We start from the raw sequence: 22264 nt of genomic DNA, 5'->3' as shown, positions 1-22264 counted from the left end.
CTGGGCAGCAGGTAGAACAGACGGAGTTGGGGTGGGGTGAGCAGCCCACAGGTAGTGAAGGAAGATCTAACTGGAAAGGGTGGCTCGGGGTCAGCTGATGCAGGGCCTGTTTACCAAGCCAAGGAGCACAAGGTTTTGAATGTAATACCAGAGCACTGGGAGCTATGGAAGGCTTGAAGCAGGGACGTTGTGATTACTAGGGTGCGTGGGTGAGGGCTGGAGAGGGTTGAGACTGTTTGAACGAGGCGGCAGCTGTGGAGAGGCTGGTTCAGAGCGATGTTCTGCACGAGGATGAAAACGAGCTCAGACCTCAGTGCAGCCCTGGCGTTGCCACCTTTTGCACATTTGCTGATGGCCTTCGTGGATTCAGCCTGAGTGCAGAGCAGATATGAGGAGCCTCTGACCTGGTTTCTCCTTTTCTGTGGCTACATGATTGCCCTCAGCACACCTGCCTGCCTCTGCTGGCCCCAGAAGTTCCCAGCGTCAGACACCCCCGACAAGGGTAGGGTCTAGAGCTGTCCCGCCTTACACCAGCCTAAGGTGGCCCCACACGAGAACAGGGAGTCTCATCACCTTGGACTTGACACGTACACCTTGAGTGACCCCGTACAGACTCCTCGATATTTGTCCTGAGTGTGTCTTTGCCTTGACCTTAGTCTTGATCCTTCCCAAAGGGATGGTTGAACCTGCTAGCCTCGCTTGCTCTGTGTGAGGTGGGCGCGAGGACAGACAACTGCAGATGGAGAGCCTGTCCTAGTCATCTGAACAGGTGGAACAAAGGAGAAGCAAAAGCAGTTTGGTGTGAAGTAGCTTAGGATGGTTTTCTTTTCAAGTCGGAGCCATGGACCAGAGAGGGAAGAGGCTTCGCCAAATGGCTGGGTTTTGTTTCGCTGTCAGGAAGTTTCAAGAATGGGCTCTTTATTAAATAACCTGTTTCTTGGCCATCATATTGACTGACACCGAATGCTATTGATCAGTGTTACATCAGCCACTGGAGTTCTGTCCCTCTGTTGACTGATGCCGTCTCTGGAGGAATCTTAAGTTCTTTCTCCTTGGTGTTCAATTGGAAAGTGCTTGAGTTGCAGAGGTAGAAGTGAATAGTTTGAGTGTGTGATGAAAATCATGACCATTTACTGAGCCCAGCCTGAAAGCTGGGCGTTACTTCCAGGCACTAACTCGTTTCATCCTTATAAAAGCCCTGCCTTCTGGAAGAAACTGAGGTATGAAGAGATTGAGTAACCTGCCCAAACTCCCCAGCTGGTAGTGACCCAGAGTGCACGCCTGTCTGCTTTCTAGGTTCTGAGCCTTTAATCATTGGGCTTCCCCTGCAGGCCCAGGTGGGCAGGAGGTGCTGTTCCTGGTGCCATTGGGAGATCTGAGGCTCCAGTGCCCTGTGCGCCAGCCGAGGCGTTTGGCTGGGGAAGGAGAGTAGGTCCCACACTGGTATTTGTTGAGGACAGAGCTGTTCTGAGTTCTGAACATCAACAGGTGCTATTCTTTAGGAGTTTAGTTGAAAGACAGAGGTAATATCGGCCTTTTATTAAGTGTGTACCCACAACTAGGCACTGTGTTTCATGGGCATGGGCTTGACTGAGAGGCGGCACAGGGCTGTGGTGGAGTGTGGGCCCCGAAGCTAGACTGCCGTGGGTGAAATTCAGGCTCTTCAACTTCTCTTTGGCCTTCTCTTCAACTTCTCTTTGCCTTCTCTTTCCATCATCTGTCAAATGAGGAAAACCAAGGGATAAACAGTGGCAAAGGCCTGTTGTGAGAATCACGTGAGTCCTAGGTGTAGAGCGCCCAGGACAGTGCTCTGTGTGTAGTAAAGTGCTCCACACGTTAGCTGTGGTGACTGGCATCTTTGCCCTTTTTACTGGTGGGACATTAAGGCTTGGAGAGGAGAACAGTAGGTGGTAAACTTCCTTCCGCCCCTGCCCTCAAGGAGTCCCCAGCTTGGCCTCCCTCCTCTGCTCTTGCCTTCCCTCTGCCTGGAGGCCTCTTTCCTACTCAGGAAAGTGCCTGTTCATCCTTGAGGCATCAGCTCCTCTGTGATGCTTCCTTGCTCCTTCTCCCAAGACTTCATCCTGCCCTCCCACATGCTCTGTAAGTCCCAGGTAGCTTTTACTGTGCAGAGCCCTTCCTTTCTCTGTCCTGCGGGTGAGACATCACAGCTGACAGGGAGTGGAGGAGGGGGCTTGGGCAGGGGCCAGGCAGGGAGGGTTGGGATCAGCAGAGGTGAGGAGGTAGGGCATTATTCCCTCTCAGAATACTCCCTCTCGCTTCGAACACACTCATCCTATCGTTCTTGCCACTTTCCACAGCAGTTCTGGAAGTCCTCTTCCGTGAGGACTTTAGTTGCGCTGTCACAGCTGCCTTGATGTCCTGAATCAATTCAAAATGTTTACCTTTCTTGGTCATTTTGATTTTGCAGAAGAGCCAGAAGTCGCACAGTGCCAGATCCGGTGAATAAGGTGGATGAGGACACACTGTAATGTTTTATTTTGTGTGACATGAAGCCTTTCTGTTGTGATCACAAAATATGGTTAATGCTGCTGCCAAGTGCCATCCAATGGAAAGGCAGGGATCTTCAATATGGGAAGAGATGTGTTGAACCTTAGTATCAATGTGTGACAACTTTCAACTTGTTCTGTGCAGTCAGTTGGCTGTGAGCTACGGTTGAGAGAAGGTGTGTTTTAAAGGGTGCCGTAAATCATCCTCCATCATGACAGTGCTCCCGTCTCACACATCGCTTCTGGTATACGACAATTTCTGTCAAATAAAAATATGACGGTGTGTCCTCATCCACCTTATTCACCGGATCTAGCAGCGTGCGACTTCTGGCTCTTCCCCAAAGTCAAAATGAATCAGGACATCGAGGCAGCCACGGCAGCGCAACTAAAGACACGAAAGAGGACTTCCAGAACCGCTTCAGAAAGTGGCAAGAACGATGGGATAAGCGTGTTCGAAGTGAGGGGGGTATTTTGAGGAGGATTAGTGGCAATGTGTCTTCTACTGTGATAAATTTTTAAAAATGTAAACATTCATCGTATTGTTTGATCAGACCTTGTTTGTACACCAGGCAAGTGGGAGAAGAGGATGGAGGCGCCATATCCTGACAGTGTTGCCCGACCACTCCAGCCGGAGGCAGGGTGGGTGGGAGGTAAACGGAGGAGGGAGGGAAGAGATGACTACCTTTAGGGAAGGCAGAGGGAGCAGGAAAAAGAGTTTAAAAAAGTGAATCCAGGTAGTTGTAAGGAAGAGACACTGGAGGTGGGAAGCCCCATTTGGAGTTTGCAGAAGGATGAGGATGGATGCATTTAAAAGACTTTGGATATATGGTGATGGAAGGAGAACTGACTCTGAGTGTTGAACACACAATGGGATTTATAGATGATGCAATACAGAATTGTACACCTGAAATCTATGTAATTTTACTAATAATTGTCACTCCAATAAATTTAAAAAAAAAAAGACTTTGGAGCAACGACTAGATAAAGCCTGGTGGCTGTATATCAGGGGGAGGCCTGTGCCTTCGGGATGGCCTAGAGGATTGGAAGTGAGGGTGCTGATGGAAACGGAGGTTGTTTGGGAGGGGAGTCTAGTTTGGGGAGAAAAAAAGAGGTGATGAGAGTAACCTCTGCATTTGGCATGGTGACTGAGCTCATCATTCCAGGGTCTTCTCATTTGGGGGCCTGACTTTGGGAAAAGAGGGCTCAGATGGAATTTTTCAGTGGACTGGAGAAGCATTCTGTCAGTCGTTATGTAAATATTTATGTACAGATGACAATTTTCTGCAAAAGCCTTGTCCTAAGAGACTGGATAATCCCGCCCTCCCACTCCCCCAGGTGTAGGGGCTCGCTTATGTTTGAGGACCTCTGTTCAGATTGGTTTGGAGCCTGTTTCAGAAAGCCACACCTATGCTTTCCTCTGGGACCGGCTCTTTCAGAGCCCAGCCTAACTGGCTGCCTGGCAAGGTTATCAGGCATTTTACACAATAAGGTGTGAGTTAATACTACCTAACACCTGCTTGGTACTTTTGCTAGCACCTTCAGAGGTTCACTTGTTTAATTTTCCTTAAATCCTTAAAACAACCCCATGATGTTGGTGAGATTAGCCTCATTTTACCAATGAGAAACAGAATAAGAAAGACTGAATAATTTGCCCAAGGTCAAATAGCTAGTAAAAGGTCAAGCTGGGATTTAAATCCAGGGACATTCACCTCTAAAGACCTGAACTCTTTCCATTATCTTTCACACTATCTTAACTGTTTAGCATTGGGGGTGGGGAGGGATCTCCAACTCTAACCCTAACTCCAGAAATTCCTTAGAAAGAGTAAAAACTGAAAAGGTGTCCCTTTGGGGGCTTACACACTAACTTTTCAAATTGTGGGACCAATTCGATAATGTTTTGGGCCAGGTGAGGGGAGCATGGTGGTTTGATTTGTTATCACCTCCTGTGGGAAGTCAGGTGACTCAACAGTCTGATACTTGGGTGTGTGGCTGGACTCATTCTATCAGATTGGGTCAACAAATATTTCCTCATTAAGTAGCAGTAGATTAGGAAGGTTTCTAAGTAGCCCTCTTGACATGAGGGGTGGGATGGGGCCAGTTTCCTGTAACACTTGCAGTTTGAACTGTGCAGGTTGCCATGGTAATGACTTCTTAGTATGTTACCATAGGTGGATATGGGAAATTTACAAGAATCTCCTTGCAGTGTGATTTCAGGCTTGAATTAGCTGGCAAGGAAGTGTTTTCTGTTAACGGTCAGGAGGATAGTGATTACAGCCAGGGAAAACAGAAGTGCCTGCCCAGTTGCAGTTCCGTGTTATGATTCAATAATAGCAGTCATTTTGCTTGACTCAATATTGAGCCCCAGGGGTGTCAGGAGTAGCCCCTAATCATCAGATTACTCAGGAGAGGCAGAATAATTAATAGTTGTTGATGCTCAGTAGCCTGCAAAGCCCTGCTCATCCGAGGCACGTAGCCCCCAAGGTGGGAATACCATTATAATGCCCGTTTTCCAGAGAAGGAAACTGAGGTTAAGGGACTTAATCAAGGTCACACAGCTAAGCAGCTGTGGAGCCAAAGTGCAAACCCAGGGCATCTGTCCCCAGATTCTGTCCTTTTCTCCTCTGCATGGTGGCATTAACTGTTTTGACAGAAGAGGGGCACCACAGCCGTCCCTGGGACTGGCGTGCCTCACTCTGATCTGAGCACCGCACGCTTAGGAAATGCTGCATTTTTACTCCCCCCCCCCCCCCCCCCGAGTTTATCCTTTCAAAGGGTCTGATATCAGTTGAAACTATTTGTTTTTGAGCTGAACGATCCTGGCAAAGATCCTCGTTGAGCAAGATCCATCACTGCGTAGCTTTTTCCCCCCATTAAGGGCAGATCTGGAAGGCTGCCCTGAATTTGAGCCCTTCCCAGCATCTCCTCTCCTTGGGGACATTTTGCAGCCCCGCCCCCACATACTCCCTCTTCCTCGCCCCCCAGTGGCCAGAAAGGGCACCACCTCTGGCCTGAATCCACCAGGGTGTATGTAGTGTGGTTGTCTTTGGGCCTCATATCTTCCACTAAATCATGTTCTCTGGGTTCAGGGCACGTGAGATTGATTCAGTCACGACACAAAGTAATGGAAAGAAGGTGAGACCCGGAGATACAAGCAGCACGGGCCAGGGCCCAGAAACTTTGTTTTCCCCTCATCACAGTGTGTGGATTGCAAAGGCCCAGGGGCCGTGAGCCCCTGTGGAATCCAGGACTCCTGTAAAATGTGTCACCCCACCCCGCTGCCCTCCCTCCGTTTCTGTGGACTCTGGCCGCATAGCAGCTGTCTCTCTTAGAGGACATGTGGATTTGAGTTACAAACCACAGTCTCCCCAGGATTTCTGACAACTTTGAATTGGTTACTGCAGCTTAAAAATGGGGAGGTGTCACATAGATCTGCATTTCTAGCTTCCTTTGGAGATCTGGCAGGTCTGGCAAAGCTGGGCCTGCCCTCCTACCTGCAGGAGGCCCTGAGCTGGGCTGGAGCACGTGCTTTCCAGAGGGACACACTCCCCACCCAGTGGCTTGGCCTCTGGTGTGCCTGCCTGTCCCTGTAGGCGGAGGGTTTGTGAATTTGTGATCTCTGGTGGAGGTGAAAACTGTAGAGGAGATAAAACAAATCCAAAAAAGGTGAGGGAGGGGCGGAGAGAGAGGGAGAAAAAAAGAGAAAGAAAAGAAAGCTTTTTTCCTTCTCTGGGGTTGTTAGTGAGGAAACAGTGACATTTTCCTCTCCTGGTGGCGGGAACACAGATTAGCCCTTGCGTTGCCATCCACCTTGTTCCCAGTCTGCTCTCCTTTGAGTTGATGGTGTCGCCCCCCAAAGAGGTACTGTCTCGCTGTACCTGTGAATGCAAACAGACCCTGCCTTCCTCACCAGCCTCGCCTCCCACCTCCCTGCCATGCGGCCCCACAGTGGCTCCTACGAGGCCCTGCGGTCACCTGCTCCGACCCTCTGACTACTGTCCCAGCATAAGCAGCCCCCTTCATGAGGCCCTGCGGGCTCCTCGCACCCCCACTCCTGAGCACTGTCCACCCCCCTAATCCTTACTCCCTGGTCCCCACCTCTGTCATGGCCCCTCTCACCTGTATTCACCGTGATTCATTGTGAACTTTTTTGCCTTTTAAAACCAAACTGAATAGCTGGAGAATTAGCATCAGTTTTCACATTTTAAGGCTGTGTCTGGCACATCGTAAGCACTCCATACAGATTTATTTACATCCCTCTGCCCCCACGTATCCTTCCGTCCTTTCTTTGCGTTCTTATACAGTAATTGGCATGTGTGGGTAGTCATTAATAAACACTAAATGCTTTTTCAGTAAAGGCATGAAGAAAGGAAGGCAGGAATGAAAAAGTGGGAGAAGCCCTGTTTTCACATCCCCTGTCTTGGGTGACTCGGCCGCCCGCTGACTGACTGGGTGGGTGGCCCCCTCCCTGCTTCTGTCCGTTTTTCTGCAGACATTGTTGTGAGCTATCTGTGTGCCGCTGGGAATACAAAAGTGAACAAGACGTTCTCCTTCCCTTCAAGGGGCTTGCCTCTTCTCACCTCACTCTTCTGTCCTGTCCCCTTCCCCCAAAAAGCAGACTCCAGACACTGCCCCCCCCCCGAAATACCCAGCATCCTCCTGGGTACCTTGGTAAGTGGAAGGGGGCTGGCTTAGGCCTGGGTGCCACGGGGTGGGGGAGGTAATTGGACTTTCAGGCCCTCCAGAAACAAAAGCCCAAGAACTCTGGGTCCCCAGATAACTTCTCAGGAACCCCCCAGTTCTCTGCTTTGTGACATCCCTGCTGGTTGTGGCCACTCTGAGAAGTGCTGGTTTGGGTTTTTCTGCCACACTGGGTGACTGGGAGGCTGAACGCTGCCGGCAGCAAGAACGAGGCTTCAGCGGCTCCTGCTTTGTGGGCCTTGTTCTTTCCTCCTCTTCCAAATTAAGGACTCAGAGAAATGTTCGCCACTCTCAGTCTCACTGGGTGGCCCTGAGGACCAGGTGATGCCTCTCTGACTTTTGAAAGAAAGGCACTAGTAGCTTCCACGGGCAGGTGATGCCTTGATAAATCTCCCAGGACAGGCATTTGCCTGCTGGGGCTTGAGATGTTGTCAGACGGCGAGGGTGGGGCAGTTGGCAGGGCTCAGGGGCCTGGGGCTTTTGTGCACCCGTAATCTGCCATCTGGGAGTGTCCTCCTGGCTCCCCTGGGAGGGGAGAGGGAGTACATAGGGCATTGGTGCTTGTGAAATTCAAATACCAACAGCTTGGCTTATGGGACCTTTGGAAATACCCTTGCTTTTCTTTCTGGGCCTCCTTTCATCCCTGAGATAGGGGTGATTAAGCCTTGTGTTCACTTGACTTACTGGAGTAAGTTAGTGGGAGGCTTTGCAAAGGGCTTTGATCTCAGAAGCAAGGGCCACGTGACCATCGCCGCTTCTTCACCCGTTTTATACGTAAGGAAAAGGAGTCCCTAGAAAAGACAATGTTGGGCGTATGTGGTGGGAGTCTGAGCGCCCCTCATTCCAGAAGAGTCCTTTGTGAGGCGCTGTGAGAGGAGGCGCCTGGGGAGGAGCAGCAGGCCAGCGTCAGGGCTCCTAGGTCAAGTGTCCCCTCCTTTGTCACCACAGGCAAGTCACATACCATTCTGCCTTAATTTCACCACCTGTGAAATGGGCATGGTAGATGTGAGAGGGATGTCGAATGAGAAACCAGAGAAGGTGGAATTAGAAGAAAGTGCTACAGCCCACACCCCACTGTGGCCAATCACATCTCAGTTGAAAACTTGCTGCATTCCCACCAGTGTCAAGAACACCAGAATATGCAGGCAGACCGTGAGAGGTCATTTTGATGGGGTGGACCTGTCTGTGAAATGGAGGCTTTTCATACCTGAAACATACCTGGAGTCCTTGAGGCATTTAAGATGCATGGCCTGCAGGAGAGAGGCTTTTTATGGCCACGGGCCTGAGCTGTTTCTTTTCTGAATTTGGGGGTGGTCATCTTTCCCAATCAGGGAGTGCCGGAAATAGTTATCACAGACAGCAGCTAGGACCCCTGTTCTAGAAGACGCATCCCTGGAGTGGGGGCAGCACATCCCCCACACAGAATGGAATCCTCTTCCCCATCAAGGGCCCACGCTCTGGGGGCCTGCTGCCAGGCACAGGGTGGGCTAGTTAGGAGAACTGTGTGTTTCGGTCGTTTTCCACTTTGGGAAGACTTCTCACTGTCTAAAAGACAATGTCATTCTTTGGATCAGCAGGAAAATGTTACAGGGATATTTGCCAGAGGAAGTTCAGGGCAATCAAACAGTCAGCTGTCGGAACATTAGATTGCAGGGGAATATGATCATTTGGGATGGTGGCTGGAGGGGAACGGATCTCAGGGGTCCGCGTGTAATGAATGGTGGGCTGCACACTTCAGCTCACCCCAGAATTGTCTGGGGTGCTCACTTGCTCACTGACTTCTTGATTGGCCTTTCTTTATTTAACCCAGGAAAGTCTCCTTTTTTGCTAAATATCTACAGTCACTTATTACCAAACTTTGGTGACAGTTACATCCTCAGTGCTGCTGCTGTCGTCTCTGTCCCTTGTACAAGCAGCAGCGGCAGCAGCAGCCTCACACAGGTTTCAGCAGCATCGCCCTTTGGGTGACCTGGGGCTTTCAAACCCATGGGTAGGGGGTTTGGCACCTTGGCTTTGACAGACTCATCCATCGAACGCCCACGTTCACTACAAGTTCAAGAAGGATGGACATACACACTAGGCCCACAGAGGTTCATAATGTCAGCCCCGGGGGGAAAACAGTTCAGAATGCGTGGAATACTTGAATGTTTTACAGAGATTTTGTTTTGCTGACGTTCCTATAATGAAAACATACCTTTTCTGAGAGGGGGGGGGAAAGTGGCCAGGGTACTAAATGGGTGCCTCCTCTCAGGTAAGCTCCCACTGCCTGTCCGGTCCCACCTATGCCAAGACGGAGGCATTGAAGGGACATACATTCAGGGTCCTGGCAGAGACTCACTCAGTAGAAACAACGCAGGGGTTGAGCCCCTGCTTTCCCATCCTGCCTCTCGCTGCAGGGACTGGTTGACAAGTCCCATCCTTTCCCAGGTCTTTGCTTTTCCTCCGTCAGATGAGGCCACGCCCACCTGAGTTCCCTTCATTTCTGGAGGAGGGGAAAGTCAGACCATAGACAACTTCATTAAAATGACAACTTCATTAAAAATTAGATTAAGAACCATGGAGATTCTCAAGTTCTGCGTCTGGAGGAAGACGTAGGACTCGGGGTTCCTGTAAGGACTCCAGGTGAATCTGATGCACGTGGTGAGAAAGCCCCCCGAGTGGTGATGGCACTGCCATCTCGCTGCGTGTCCTTGGGCGGGATACCTCCCTCTCTCAGCCTCATCTGACGTTGGGTCCCAGCGATACTCACTGTGCAAGGTGGCTGTGAGGGTCCTAGCAACGGCAAATACTGAGGCAGTGCTAACGGTTACAGGCACGGCTGTTCTAACAGAGGAGAAAGTAAGGCGCTACAGGTGAAACAGCGAGGCTGGTAAGGGTCAGGGGGGATTCAAACCCGGGCAGTCTTGCTCCTGAATTGATTCTCCTAAGTGTGGTTCTCAAAATCCCTGGGGGTTCCCGGGCTGTCATGAGGTCAGAACACTTTTCATAGTCTAAGACATTATTTTCCTTTTTACTCTTCTTGCTTGCGTGAGGATACAGTGGAGTTTTCAGAGGCTACATGGCACATGATCACGTCACCCTTCTGGCTGTCAGTGTGTGTGCTTGTGAATTCTTGTGTTGTGAAAATCTCACACTTTTCATTTTGAATATAGTCAATACTGATAGCTAAAATCCACATAAATGAAGACTCTTTGGGATCTTCTGTAATGTTAGGAGTGAAAGGTGTCCTGAGACAGACTGTGCAGTCTGCTGCTGCCTTAGGTGTGGTACTGGCTGAGCGAGGAGCGCGGCACCTCCTGTGTGTGGCAAGTGGTCGACGGGGAGAGCGGTGCCCACCCTAGGGAACTGCGGCTCTGCCTGGGGCTCTGCTGTGCTGTGTGTGTGTGGTTGGCCAGCTGCCCAGGCTGGGGTTTCCATTCTCGTCCCGGGGTATCTCGGTGCTCAGCCTGGCGTTCTGTGGCAGGTCCCTCCCTGGGTGGAGTAGGGCTGGGCCCTGCTGCTTCGGGGGCCCCACAAGTTCTCGGTTGGGCTGTCATGGAGGCCTTAGGAATAAATGAGTTCTGTGATGCTGAATTCTTTCACCAGCACTTGTTCTAGGCCAGGCCTCATGCTGAGCCAGTGCTCTGCCTGTTATCTCATTGAACCTCGCACCAACCCATTGTACAGATGAAGAACCTGAGGCTCAGGGAGGTTCCATTTAGGTGAGGTCCCGCAGCTGGTTAGTGGCAGGGCCCGGGACTCAGACCAGGTCTGTGACCGAGCCCTCGCCCCTGGCGTGTTTCAGATCTTCAGGATGTTGCTCCGCTAGTCCAGTTCCTGGCAGATGGCACAGTGTGCCATGTACAAGCACCATGCCTGGAGTTTGGCTGCTGCTGCGGGCCCGTGCGGTCTGCTGTACCAGGCCCCAGCTTTTAGACCACAGGTTCAGGAGCAGCAGGGTGAGCTGTGGATAGAGTGCAGATTTGAATTTTGACTGTGGCATCTGGCAGTGGGACGGTTGTCGCCACCTTGCAGGATTAGGGATAGCGCATGTAAAGCTTGAACAGCGGTGCTCAGTAACCAGGAGCCTCTGTGTCACAGGACTAGCAAGGAGCTGTTGTCTTTCTCACAGTCTGGCCCCGGGTCGGCTGCATCAGCATCTCCTGAGAGGGGCTGGATTTCTGGGCCCCTCCCTGACATAACTGACACAGAGCTCCGCGGGTAGGGCTGGGGCACCTGTGTTTTCAGTGAGTGTCTCCTGGGGTTCCAGTGCACACCAAAGCTTGGCATTCCTTCCTGTGAGGTTGGGGGCTCCGTGCATCCCTCAGTGGATGGCAGGCTGTGGAGGTGACCCTGTGTGGATAGCTCTTATCGGTAAAGTGGCTGTATACAGGCGTATGTCACCTGGCTGTGGTTCACCAGTGGGGGTGCGTGTTTTTTGCAAATTGAAGGCAAGATCCCCCCACCAGCAAGATTGCCATTCACTTTATTTGCGACACTCGCTTGTTTGTGGTGGTCTGGAACCGAACCACAGTATCTGAGGCCTGCCTGTTAGTCGTCTAACCTGGAACACTTTTGAACATGAAAGGGGGCACCATTAATAGCTATGTTGTAATGTGAGGAGTAGAGCAGGACTTTCCTGGAAAATGGAGGCGTGTGGTCAGTATTCGTTTCTCTTTCCACCTTTCTGATGACTCTAGGAGATGCCTTTCCCTTCCTGTCACAGGTGGGGAAACAGAGACCCAGAGAAGGTTTCTTCTGGCTGTAACCTTGTTCCTTGATTCCAAAACACGTCCCTGGCCAGGTAGTAGGTACTGCTCAGGGGAGCACGGGGAGTGGGGGACTCCAGATTGCCCGTGGTGTTGGAATTTTTAGAAAATGAACATAACCTTTGTCAATGAAAAAACCAACATTAAGGCTATAAAACGCGTATCTAGAAAAGATAAAACACAGACACAGGATCCTGTCAGCAGAAGGAAGCCAGCACTTGGTGTGTATTCGTGTGTTTATGCTTCCTCTCCTTCTTGGTCCCTGGGGCCTGGCTGAGACCCCTTGTCACACAGACAATCTCTCAGTGTCCCTCTGGGCAGAATGACAGAGGGAGAGGACTGCTGAAACCAGCTTTTTCTCAAAGTAGACATTCCATTCGGGTCTGTCAATTTTTTTCCCTCCTGATTGCCGTAGAGGCCAATTGGTGATTTTTTTTCCCCTGTTAGGATGGGGATGCGAATATGACAGTCCATTTTTGTGGCATGTGGCTTGGACTGCAGTTGCAGAGAACACTTGAGGGGACCCAAGATTGTGGGTCCCCTAAATATAACAAGCAGCGACGCACTTGAGCCTGTGATGCTAGCCCGCAAGGCCCCTGCGTGTGAAGGTTGGGTGTATTTCTGGTTCAGATGGAAATAGACACCTACCAGAGGGCCTGCTGGCATCAGGGCTCACAGGCTGCCTTGGGCCAATTTTGTCTCCGTCCCTGGCTGCCTGGCTGTCTTCTGCCTTTTCCATCTGCTCCTTGTGGAGCTTCATCTGTGTTTTCTCTCCGGCTGCTGGGTGCTTCCACATACCCTGCTGTTCATGGTTTGGGGGGGGAGGAGTGGCTCCTTGGTCTCTGGGGAGAGGGGCTGGGCAGGGCGGCAGGAATACACTCAATGGGACCTTCCCTCCCTTGAGCCTCCCTGTGGAGCGGAAGCGTCCTCGGGAAACTCACGTAGCAGATAAGATGTGTGGGCTCTGGGATCTCTTCCATCAGTGTTATCCTGTGTTCACAGGCAAAGATGGACACGCTGAAAGACAAGACCCTGGAAGAGCTGGAGGAGATGCAGAATGACCCGGAGGCCATTGACCGGCTGGCCCAGGAGTCCCCTGAGGTAGAGGACGCCACCCTGGGCCCAAAGAAAGGCCAGCAGAGGGGACTGAGGCCCTCCTTAAAGCCGCTGGCTTGTTCATCTCCCTATTCTGTGGCCTTCCCCCTGGGTTGGGACCCAGCCAGAGACACCCCTGAGGTGTCAGCCCAGTTCCTGGTGACTCTGGGAGTTCTGGGGGGCAGTGCCGGCGAGTGTAGGGTCCGTGCGTGAACCTGCCCCAGGAGTCCTTGCCTGCCTCGCCCCGGGCCCCTGAGACCCTGCAGCTCAGGAGGAGCCATGCTCCGGCTGGGCTGTGGGCTCACCTGCCGGTCAGATCCTGTTTCCTGCCACTGGCAGCCAAGCCTCTCAGCCCCTCATCACATTCCTCATGGGAATGAAAACTCTTCTGTCAGTGCAGAGCTTTACACTTTTATAAAGGGCTTTCCCTCCCTCCCTCATTCCCTCCCGTCTCCACAACCCTGTTGACTCCCTTGCAAGGTAAGAGAGGCCGGCGATGGGATGTGGTCACAGAGCTGGATACACGCAGTTATGCCTTGAGTGGCTGCAGCCTGTTCACTGTACCGGAAGCCACTGCCTGCTGCTCCTAATGCGAGGGAGGGACAAACAAATCTGCCAAACTCCCTTGGTTAGCATTTGGAGAGAGTGTGTGTGTGTGTGTATTTTTTTTTCCTGATGCACAGGTGTGGTGTGTCTCTTCTGTGAATTCATATGTTCACCAAAACAAGGAAGCCACCCCATCCAGCCCCTCCTTGCGTCCGCTTCCCCAGAGCACTTCCCTCTCTGTAAGGGGATGCACAGTGTGGACGTATTTTCGCTGCTGGCTGTGCTGTACTTTCACTGCCCCCACCCACCCACCCAAATTAGCAAACTTCGCTGGGGCTGGAGGGGCGGAGTGTGAGGAGAGGTCTGGGGACTCGACGTGGCCGCCCTGCCACCCTGAGCTCATTCAGCGGGGACATGAAGCAAGGCTTGTCTTGGTGAAATGCCACAGGTGGCTCCTGTGGTTCATTAGGCTGTGAGCACTGCCAGGGCCTGGCTCTGCGCTGGCACGGCGCAGGTCTCCACTCCTCCACATTCACTTCTTCGTCAGTCGCATTAAGCACCAAGGAAATCTTGAATCTGCCATGAGCGCCGTGTTACAGGAATTCCAAGGCCGGCTCTAAAGCGCACGCTTCGTAGAAGCAACCCTTTACACAATTAGAATTAACTGACACCCAAGCTGGACAGGCCGATCGAATCTGTGGCAGAATCACGGAAAATGTAAGCAGAAACCCCTCTTGGGCAGACGGCAACTTGAATTCTGTGGCGTGCAACCATGCCCGACGATGTAATCAATTTGGATTTTCTGAAGAGAAGAACATTCACAGGATCAAGGGGAACGAAGGAGGGTGGGTTTCTTAGACTTCCAGAGCCCCTCGGACTAGCTTTCTGCCACGGACCGTAGAATAGAACAGTAGTTGAGTCGTGTGGGACTGTGAAGACAGAGATGGGAGCCGTTTAGTTTGGGATGTGGACATTGCTTGGAGGAAAGGGAGTGAGTAGGGGACATCTCTTCACGTAGAAGAATGTGAATGAGGGTTCGAAACATGGCAGGTGGGCCCCTTAGGGCAGGGTTAGAACTGTTTCGCTGGCCTCTTATAAATGACGGGTGAGGGGCTTCATAGTTAACCCCAGTGGAGAAAGATCTGGGGGGCTGTGGAGAGAGGGACAGAAATGGGTAGGACAAGGTCTGGGGGAAATGAAACAGCAGAGATTTATTGGTTAAGACCCAGGGAAAAGACAGTGGACATTCATGGGGCCCCCTAAGGGGTGGCTGAGCAGAGGGCTTCAGGCCAGTAAGGCTCTTAGTAACAATGAGATTGAAACTCACCGGTGTCATTGTCCCTGAGTCAGTGTACTTGACGAGTGACTTAAGGCAGTATTTGTGGCAGCAAACCAGACTGCCTAGTTATGGGGCACTTGCCATCATGGGCAGACCCCACCCTCCCTGGGCCACATCCTTGGAGGGAAGGTTGCTGTGATGTCCCTCTTTCCAGTGTGTTCTCAGGGCCCTCTGATGGGATTGGCAGGAGGGCAGGCCTCCCAGAAGTCCCCACTTCCAGGACGCCTGTGACCTCCTGTGTCTGGTGGGCGATGAGCCAATCCGGCTTGGCTCCTCACGCGCTGCCTAAGGCTGAGAAGCTGCCCTGGTGGCTGCTGTGGGGAAGCTCGTCTTAACCCAGCTGCGTGCTGAGTCCTCTCTCCTGGTGCCACGTGGTGCTGTGGGTCCCACTGTCTCAGGGGTGGTGCGTCTGACTCTCTGCCCTCCTCTCAGTAAAGATGACTCCCTGATAAATGGACGGGGCTTCAGGCCATAGCAGGTCTGGGAAGGGTTCCCGTGGCTGCCACTGTCGCAGCTGGTGTCAACAAAGGACCTGGCTGAGGGACAAAGCGCTGCTCCGCTTGTGGAAGTGCTTTAAGGGGGCACATCCAGGTGCAAAGGTTGGCATTAGGGCCTCAGGTGGCCACAGGTCACCTTGTGTTGGTGGGAGTCCCCTGCTGGCTGTGGGGACTCCCCTCTAGTTCTCGGGGCCCCTCAATTAGCTCATTCGCACAGCTTCTCTGCAGAACACACATGTGGCCTATTATGCAGGGACAAGTCTCCTGAATCAGTGTCACAGCCTGGCCTTGGCTTTCTCACTCCTCAGAGTAACTTCACTTTGGAGCCTTACTGCATATCTGGCTTGTGGTCTGGCCTGGGCCGCCTCAGTCCACCTCAGTAGGTCACTCAACTCTGAATCTTGTGGGTACATGGTTGAGACTTTGGGTCCCTCCCCTGCTAGAAGGCCTGTGACTTTCTCATATAAATTGGTCCACCTCCTCCCTGGAGCTCTGCACAGCCTGTGGCGGGCCTGGCTCCTGCTCACCGTGTGGTCTCGGGCAAGCTGTTAACTTTCAGTGTCAGTTTTCCACGTGTATCTACCACACCGGCTGTTGGATAAAGATGCAACGAGGTGCCTGGGTCAGAGTGCTCGGTCGGGGTTTGAACGCAGGTCCATCTGGCGCGCGCTGAGGGCTGAATATTGTGGTTCCCCCACCACAATGTGTCCCAGAAGCCCCTGGTCCAGCCTGCCACGCGGTGGGCGCTGGTGGTGACTCTTATGGTCAAGTGTCCTGTTCTTGTAGGTCCAGGACCTGCAGCTGGAACGGGAGATGGCACTGGCCACCAACCGGAGCCTGGCTGAGCAGAACCTGGAGTTCCAAGGTCCCCTGGAGATCAGCCGCTCAAACCTCTCGGACAAGTACCAGGAGCTCCGGAAACTTGTGGAACGGTGCCAGGAGCAGAAGGCAAAACTGGGTAGGGGTGGCCGGATCCTGGGAGTGTGCTCTGGGGGGCTCTTCTATTAACTCAGAGTCCCGTGCAAGTTGAACTGCTGGAAGAGCATGGAAGACTAGATGCCCTCTCCCTTCCCCAGGACAGGAAAGGGCCAGCACTTACTGAGGGTCACCATGTCCCAGCCCTGTGCTCAGCGCTTTCCAAACATTTTTTCACAACAGCATCTAAGGGTAGGTTCTGCTGTTACTCTCATTTCGTAGATGAGAAAAAGGAGGCTCAGCGAGATTCAAGAACTTGGCCAGGGTTACACAGCTAGTTAGAGGGGGACTTGGGACTCAAATCAGAGCCTGCGCTGCGGCTGTCACCGCAGCCAGCTCAGCTCTACAGAGCTGGTCCCGCTCATCATCTCTGAAGGTGGGAGGGGCTGTCCCTGGCTGGATGGTGAAGAACTCGGTGCTCAGACAGGTGAAGTCAGCCCCTTGGAGGCAGAGCAGGGTTGGGGGTGGTTGGTGGGCTCCGAAGCCGGGGTCTTGGCTTCCCAGGCTGGCGTTGGGGAGGGTGGTTAGCCAAGGTCTGGGCTGGGCTCTGTTGAGCTCCTCTCTGCTCAGGAAGGTGACCTAAGGGAACTGGACCAAAAGGGGCTCTGCTCCAGGGTGGGGGGGCCTCCCGCAGACAGGACACTCTGCAAGCCTTTGCTGAAACCTCAGCCTCCAACAGTAAATACATAGGCACTTATGAACTGTTGAACTTTCTGCCCTCCTTTCCAGAGAAATTCTCTTCAGCTCTGCAGCCAGGGACCTTGTTAGACCTTCTGCAGATTGAAGGCATGAAGATTGAAGAAGAGTCTGAGGTGAGATGGCCGTTGACACCCTCTCTCCCTTGAAGGGTGTCAGCACCTGGAGCAGGAGCCCTTGTATGCTGGGTGTCTGCAGCGGGGGTGGGGTGGGGGGTGGACATGGGGCTTCAGTAGGTGGCAAAGATGAGTGACACCTTTAGTTCCATTGGAAGCCCTTTTGGACGCAGAGAGCAGGAACCCAGTCTCATGGCTGAAGCAGAAAAGGGCGACTGATCGCCAGGTCATGGGCAACTGGCAGGCCTGGATGGGAGGGCGGTGCTGCAGGAGCCCCAAGGACTGGCGCCAGGCCTGCAGCCCCTCCCACCCAGGCTGCCCGCTCTCCTTTCTGCTGCCCTCTGAGCCTCTCTCGGTCTCTGGGCAGGCTGGCTCCCTCCACTTCTCCATGCACTGGGTGGGAGAAGCTGCCTGGGCCTCCCAGCCCCTGCGCTGGCCTGCACTAGGGACCGAGCAACTGGTATTCATCTAGTTATTCAACACATACATGCAATAGCCACTGGGAGCCTGGCACAGGGCCAGAGGCAGGGGACAGTGTTGACCATGACAGATAGCCCCTGCCCTCCAGGAGCTGACATTCTGCTGAGGGAGACAGAAAACAAATGAGCTCTTTATGTCAGCAGTGATCAGGGCCAGAAGGAGAAATCCCCAAATGGGGGCCAGAGAAGGTAGGGAGTTCCTGAGGAGGCTGAGCTGGGGGGGCGCGGCTGACCTTCATCCTGGGAGTCAGGGGTGGCCTTGTTCCCAGGAGGCCCCTGTTGTCACCAGACCTCTGTCTTCCAGACCATGGCTGAGAAGTTCCTGGAGGGTGAGGTGCCCTTGGAAACGTTTCTGGAGAACTTTTCCGCCATGAGGATGCTGTCCCACCTGCGCCGGGTTCGTGTGGAGAAGCTCCAGGAGGTGGTGAGGAAGCCGAGCGCTTCCCAGGAGCCCGCCGGCGATGCCCCTCCTCTCTGCCCGGTCCTGCCTCCCCGCCCGGTGCCCCAGGCCACGCCCCCTGTGGCTGAAGAGCAGCCCGCCCCGCCACTGCAGCCCTCGGCAGTGCCCCCCTACCCTTTGCCCTACAGCCCGTCCCCCGGCATGCCTGTGGGCCCCAGCGCCCACGGCGAGCTCCAGCCGGCCCCGTTCGCCGTGGTGTCCCAGCCCTCCTTTCCTTACAGTGGGCCTGTGGGCTCCCCTTACCCGTCAGCCCAGCCGGGACCCAGGGCTGCTGCGGGCTACTCCTGGGCCCCACACAGGAGCACGCCACCCCGGCCTGGCTATCCCGGCGCCCCCACTGGTACCCCTGGCCCTGGGTACCCCTTGGCGGGGGGCCGGACACCCAATCCTGGTTATCCTCAACAGCCCCCCTACCTCTCCACAGGAAGAAAACCTCCCTACCCAACACAGCCCCAACTCCCGGGCTTCCCAGGCCAGCCTCCGTCCTCAGGCCCCCCGCAGCCCCCCTACCCCACTGGGCCTGCCCCTCCCTATGGGTTTCCACCACCTCAGGGTCCCGCCTGGCCTGGGTATTAGACACCTTTCTGGCCCTCGGCCCTTCCCTGCTTCCACCTGTACCACAACCTTTGGCCCACCTACTGCTGAGATTCGAGGTGAAATTGGAAGTGGAGTTAGCACTCCCCGTGGACTGGGGGGGACCTAGCAGGGAGCCTGCAGACCCCCGCCAGGCACTGGGCAGTGTGACCGGCTTGGAGGCACCAGCAGCAGTGAGTCACAGGCCTTTCCCTCCCAGGGAAGCGGTGCCTCCTCTCAGTGGCTGGCTTTCACCTGCCTGGTGCTTCCAGGCTGGAGATAAGCCCTGTCTGTGGGTGTCTGTCAGCGAGCCACGCATGTGTGAACACCTTGTGCTCACACTCCCAGACACCTGAACCCAGTGCAGTTACCTCCGTGACGGGCTGGCGACTTCGGCCCCCGCTCAGCCCCCTCCCCTGGGATTTGGCATATTCAGCGTGGTGCCCACACCAAGGGATGCAGTGCTGTGTGTTTCTTTGGTCCATTCAGGGATGGCCTGCCCCACGCACCATGGCTAGGGCTGGATCAGAGGGAGAGAAGAGTTAGGAAAAACACTCCATGATTTCTAAGTTCCATAAAGCCATAACTGAACTCGGATGTGCTGATGACAGATAAGCTTGACCTATGTGCTGGTTTGAGTGACAGCAGCAGGGCCAGTGCAGCAAGAACAGGGTTGTGAAGGTGGACCCCAGACCTTGCTCGCACTGGTTAGAAAATCCAGGGGGCTGCCTTGGACCTTCTGGCTGGAGGAGAGTGGGCAGCTCGGGCCCAGGAGATTGTGGTCACATTGGGGCTCGTGTAGGAGTGCAGGGCCCCGTCACCTCCCCAGCCATGCTCTTTTCTCTGGGCCTTCCTCTGGGCCCTCCGCTTCCGGTTGACTTTTCCTGAGGCCCGCCCCTTCTGCCCACTCCTTTAGTGCCTTGAATCTCATTTGCAGCAGCCCCTTCCTTCATCCCCGTCCTCTGGCTTCCCTGATGTAACTCTCCCCCAGCCCCAATATCCCTCCTAAGACAGACATCAAAAGATGCCCTAACAGTAACCTCCCAAATGGTGCTTTCTAAAACACCATCACTATGCTGGAGTCCATTTCTTTGCATCTCTCTTGTTTTCAGAATGTAAAGGGCAAGGATTGTGACTCCGTGCCACATGCAGCCCTCAACACATTGGGGGTTTTAAGCATATTCAGTCATAAAACTGACAATAGACCAAAGGGGGTGTGATGAGCAAAGCATTAACTTGGTTGTCCCAGGTGTGAGCCAGGTCTCAAGGGCAGACCCTGGAGCTGCTATGGGTTAGGAAGTCATATGTGCCTTGAAATGTCCACTACACGAGTCCCCAGCATCTGGTGGCCTGGGGTGCTGGGGGCCAATGAGGAAACTCGACCTGGTGCCTGCCCCCGCCCGCCTGCGTGCCGCAAGCAGGTGCGCAGACGAGATGCTCCATGGGCACCATCGGTTCCTTGCCAATTGTGCTCGCTTCTAAGTTATTTATAAAGAGAAGTCACTAATGGACTCTACTGGTTTGTGTGCTTCGGAACTGGATGAACAACTGCCTGTATGTTGTATAAATAATTGCCATAATAAATGTCGAGGCGTTCCATGCAGTGTTGTGGCTCCCGTGGATTTGAGAAGTGGAGAGGTGGCTGCTTGGGACAGCAGGGAGGGGCAGGCATTGATTTCTTCCGCAGTCTGCAGGATCAGCTCTGCTGAAAGGCCCCTGATTCGCACCCACAAAGCCCCATCTACTTGGGCCTCCTCATTTGGGCTGCTGCCCTCATGCGCCTTCACCCCCAGGCCTGTGTTACAGCATTTCCCTTTCCTGTTCTGGTTTTCCTTGTTAGGCACTGTCATGCAGGAGCCTGCACGTTTGCCTCTTCCTGGGCAGACAGCTTGGGCCCTGCGAGGCCACGGCCCCTGCTAGATGCTGTGCAGCGAGCACACTCCTGCCACCTGCTGGGCTGACGGGCACCTCTGCTGCCAGCCTGCGCCTTCCCGTCCGGTTTCTGTACTGGGATGGAGGGGCAGCAGGCTCATCAACTGGCTAAGGAGCCTAGCGGTCTCCTGCCATCGCCCAGCTTGCCTCCCTTGCTAGCTCCCCAAACCCAGCTGGTTCTCATGAGGCCTGGGAGGAGCTTGTGCTTTCAGCAGGAAGGGCAGCTTTGGGGGAGTCAGCAGACCAGGTTTCTGATGGACCTTCAAGTCAGCCCTTGTGCTTTTTCTTCCCTGCAAGGTGACAAGGGTAGGCTGCCTGGACGATGCCCGGAGATGCCAAGTCACCAATATTGCAAATGGCCACATGTGTGGTTCCCTGATCAGGGCACACCCCCTAGAGGGACGGGGCTGGGTCTTCCACCTGGCTCTGTCTGACCTGGCTGCAGGGGCTCCTCTCATGGCTTTGTGGTACCAGACGTCGTCAGGCTTCGAGAAGCCACAATCCTGAGAAAAGCTGGGGGCATCTGAACCCACATTTGAGAGCCCCTGGGCTCCGGCGAAATGTTTACTGCCTTTTGCCCCCTCCTGAACTCTGCCCTTATCTTGAATGTGTCCAGGACACCCAGGAGAACTAGAAGACAACCTGGCTTTGTAGGAAGAGGATGAAAATCTCACCCAGGGAGCACAGTCCTGTCACTTAATTTGGGTTGGTCCCAGAGTGGTGGCAGGGTGCACAGAAGGGCTGAAGCGAGGGAGTGCCACCTTCTAAGAAAGGACTTGGTTCAGATGCTTCAGCTGGTCACCCACTGCGTGGCACCCCTACTGGTTCTTGCTCTCCCTTCTCTCCAGGCCCTCCACACCTCAGATCTAGCACATCCTGGCTCTCAGACACTCCCTCGCCCCCTCCCCACCCAGCATTCACCTGGTGAAATCAGATCACCTGGCACCCTCTGCCAGACCACAATGGGCCTCTTGCTACAGAGTGGGCTGCATGGGGGACTGACCCTAAGTGTCAAAAGCCTCAGAGATCCCTAGCTTAGTGAGGACACTTTGCTGAGTGATCTGGGGGTAGGCCATCTGATGTATCCTTTCAGCTGTCAGGTTCATTTAGTCCCACTCAGTGCTCCCCGAGCCAAATGCTTGACAACTCCGAAGCCACACTTGTGGCTGGGGTCACAGTGAGCTTTCCTTTTGGGTCTTCACGGTCCGTGACTTAACGTGAGGAGAATGTGCTAGAATCAGGTTGCACACTCAACCACCTCTGAGGGTCAGGTGAATAACAATTTAGGGGAATGGGCTGGGGTGGGAGACAGGTGAGCGCTGCCCTCTGGCTGAGGGGCAGCCCCTGCTCTGCTCTGGCAGGTTGCTGTTTGGCAGGAATGTGGACGAAGAGGTCGCCCAGGTCCCATCGTGGCATCTTGTAGGGCTGAGGGAGTGGCCTGGAGCGCTCACTGCAGGAGCCGTACTAACTGTCAGCCTGTGGGCTGGGTCTCCCCACCAAGGCTGGACTTTGGTAAAGGCGCCTCCAAGGCTGAGATCATTCCCACTCGGTTGCTTAACCAGACCTTTTTGGAATGCATCTGCCACCATTTAGAAAATGTCTT

General features: G+C 53.9%; 1 protein-coding gene across 1 annotated transcript in view; it reads left to right on the top strand.

Moving 5' to 3' along the window:
- Positions 1-20332, top strand: part of VPS37C (VPS37C subunit of ESCRT-I) — a 35485-nt gene extending 15153 nt beyond the window's left edge. Inside the window, exons 2-5 of the mRNA XM_074336457.2 lie at positions 12956-13054; positions 16217-16388; positions 17135-17217; positions 18001-20332. Of these exons, the coding sequence (XP_074192558.1) occupies positions 12962-13054; positions 16217-16388; positions 17135-17217; positions 18001-18732 (1080 nt within the window). The 5' untranslated portion in view covers positions 12956-12961 and the 3' untranslated portion in view covers positions 18733-20332. The remainder of the gene's footprint in view (positions 1-12955; positions 13055-16216; positions 16389-17134; positions 17218-18000) is intronic.
- The last annotated feature ends 1932 nt before the right edge of the window (positions 20333-22264 follow it).

Source organism: Rhinolophus sinicus, chromosome 14 (genome assembly GCF_057876585.1).
Source record: "Rhinolophus sinicus isolate RSI-liver-muscle chromosome 14, RSI-T2T, whole genome shotgun sequence".
NCBI classification, from domain to species: Eukaryota; Metazoa; Chordata; class Mammalia; order Chiroptera; family Rhinolophidae; genus Rhinolophus; species Rhinolophus sinicus.
The sequence above is the reverse complement of the archived record's forward strand: the minus strand, read 5'-3'. Positions and strand labels throughout refer to the sequence as shown.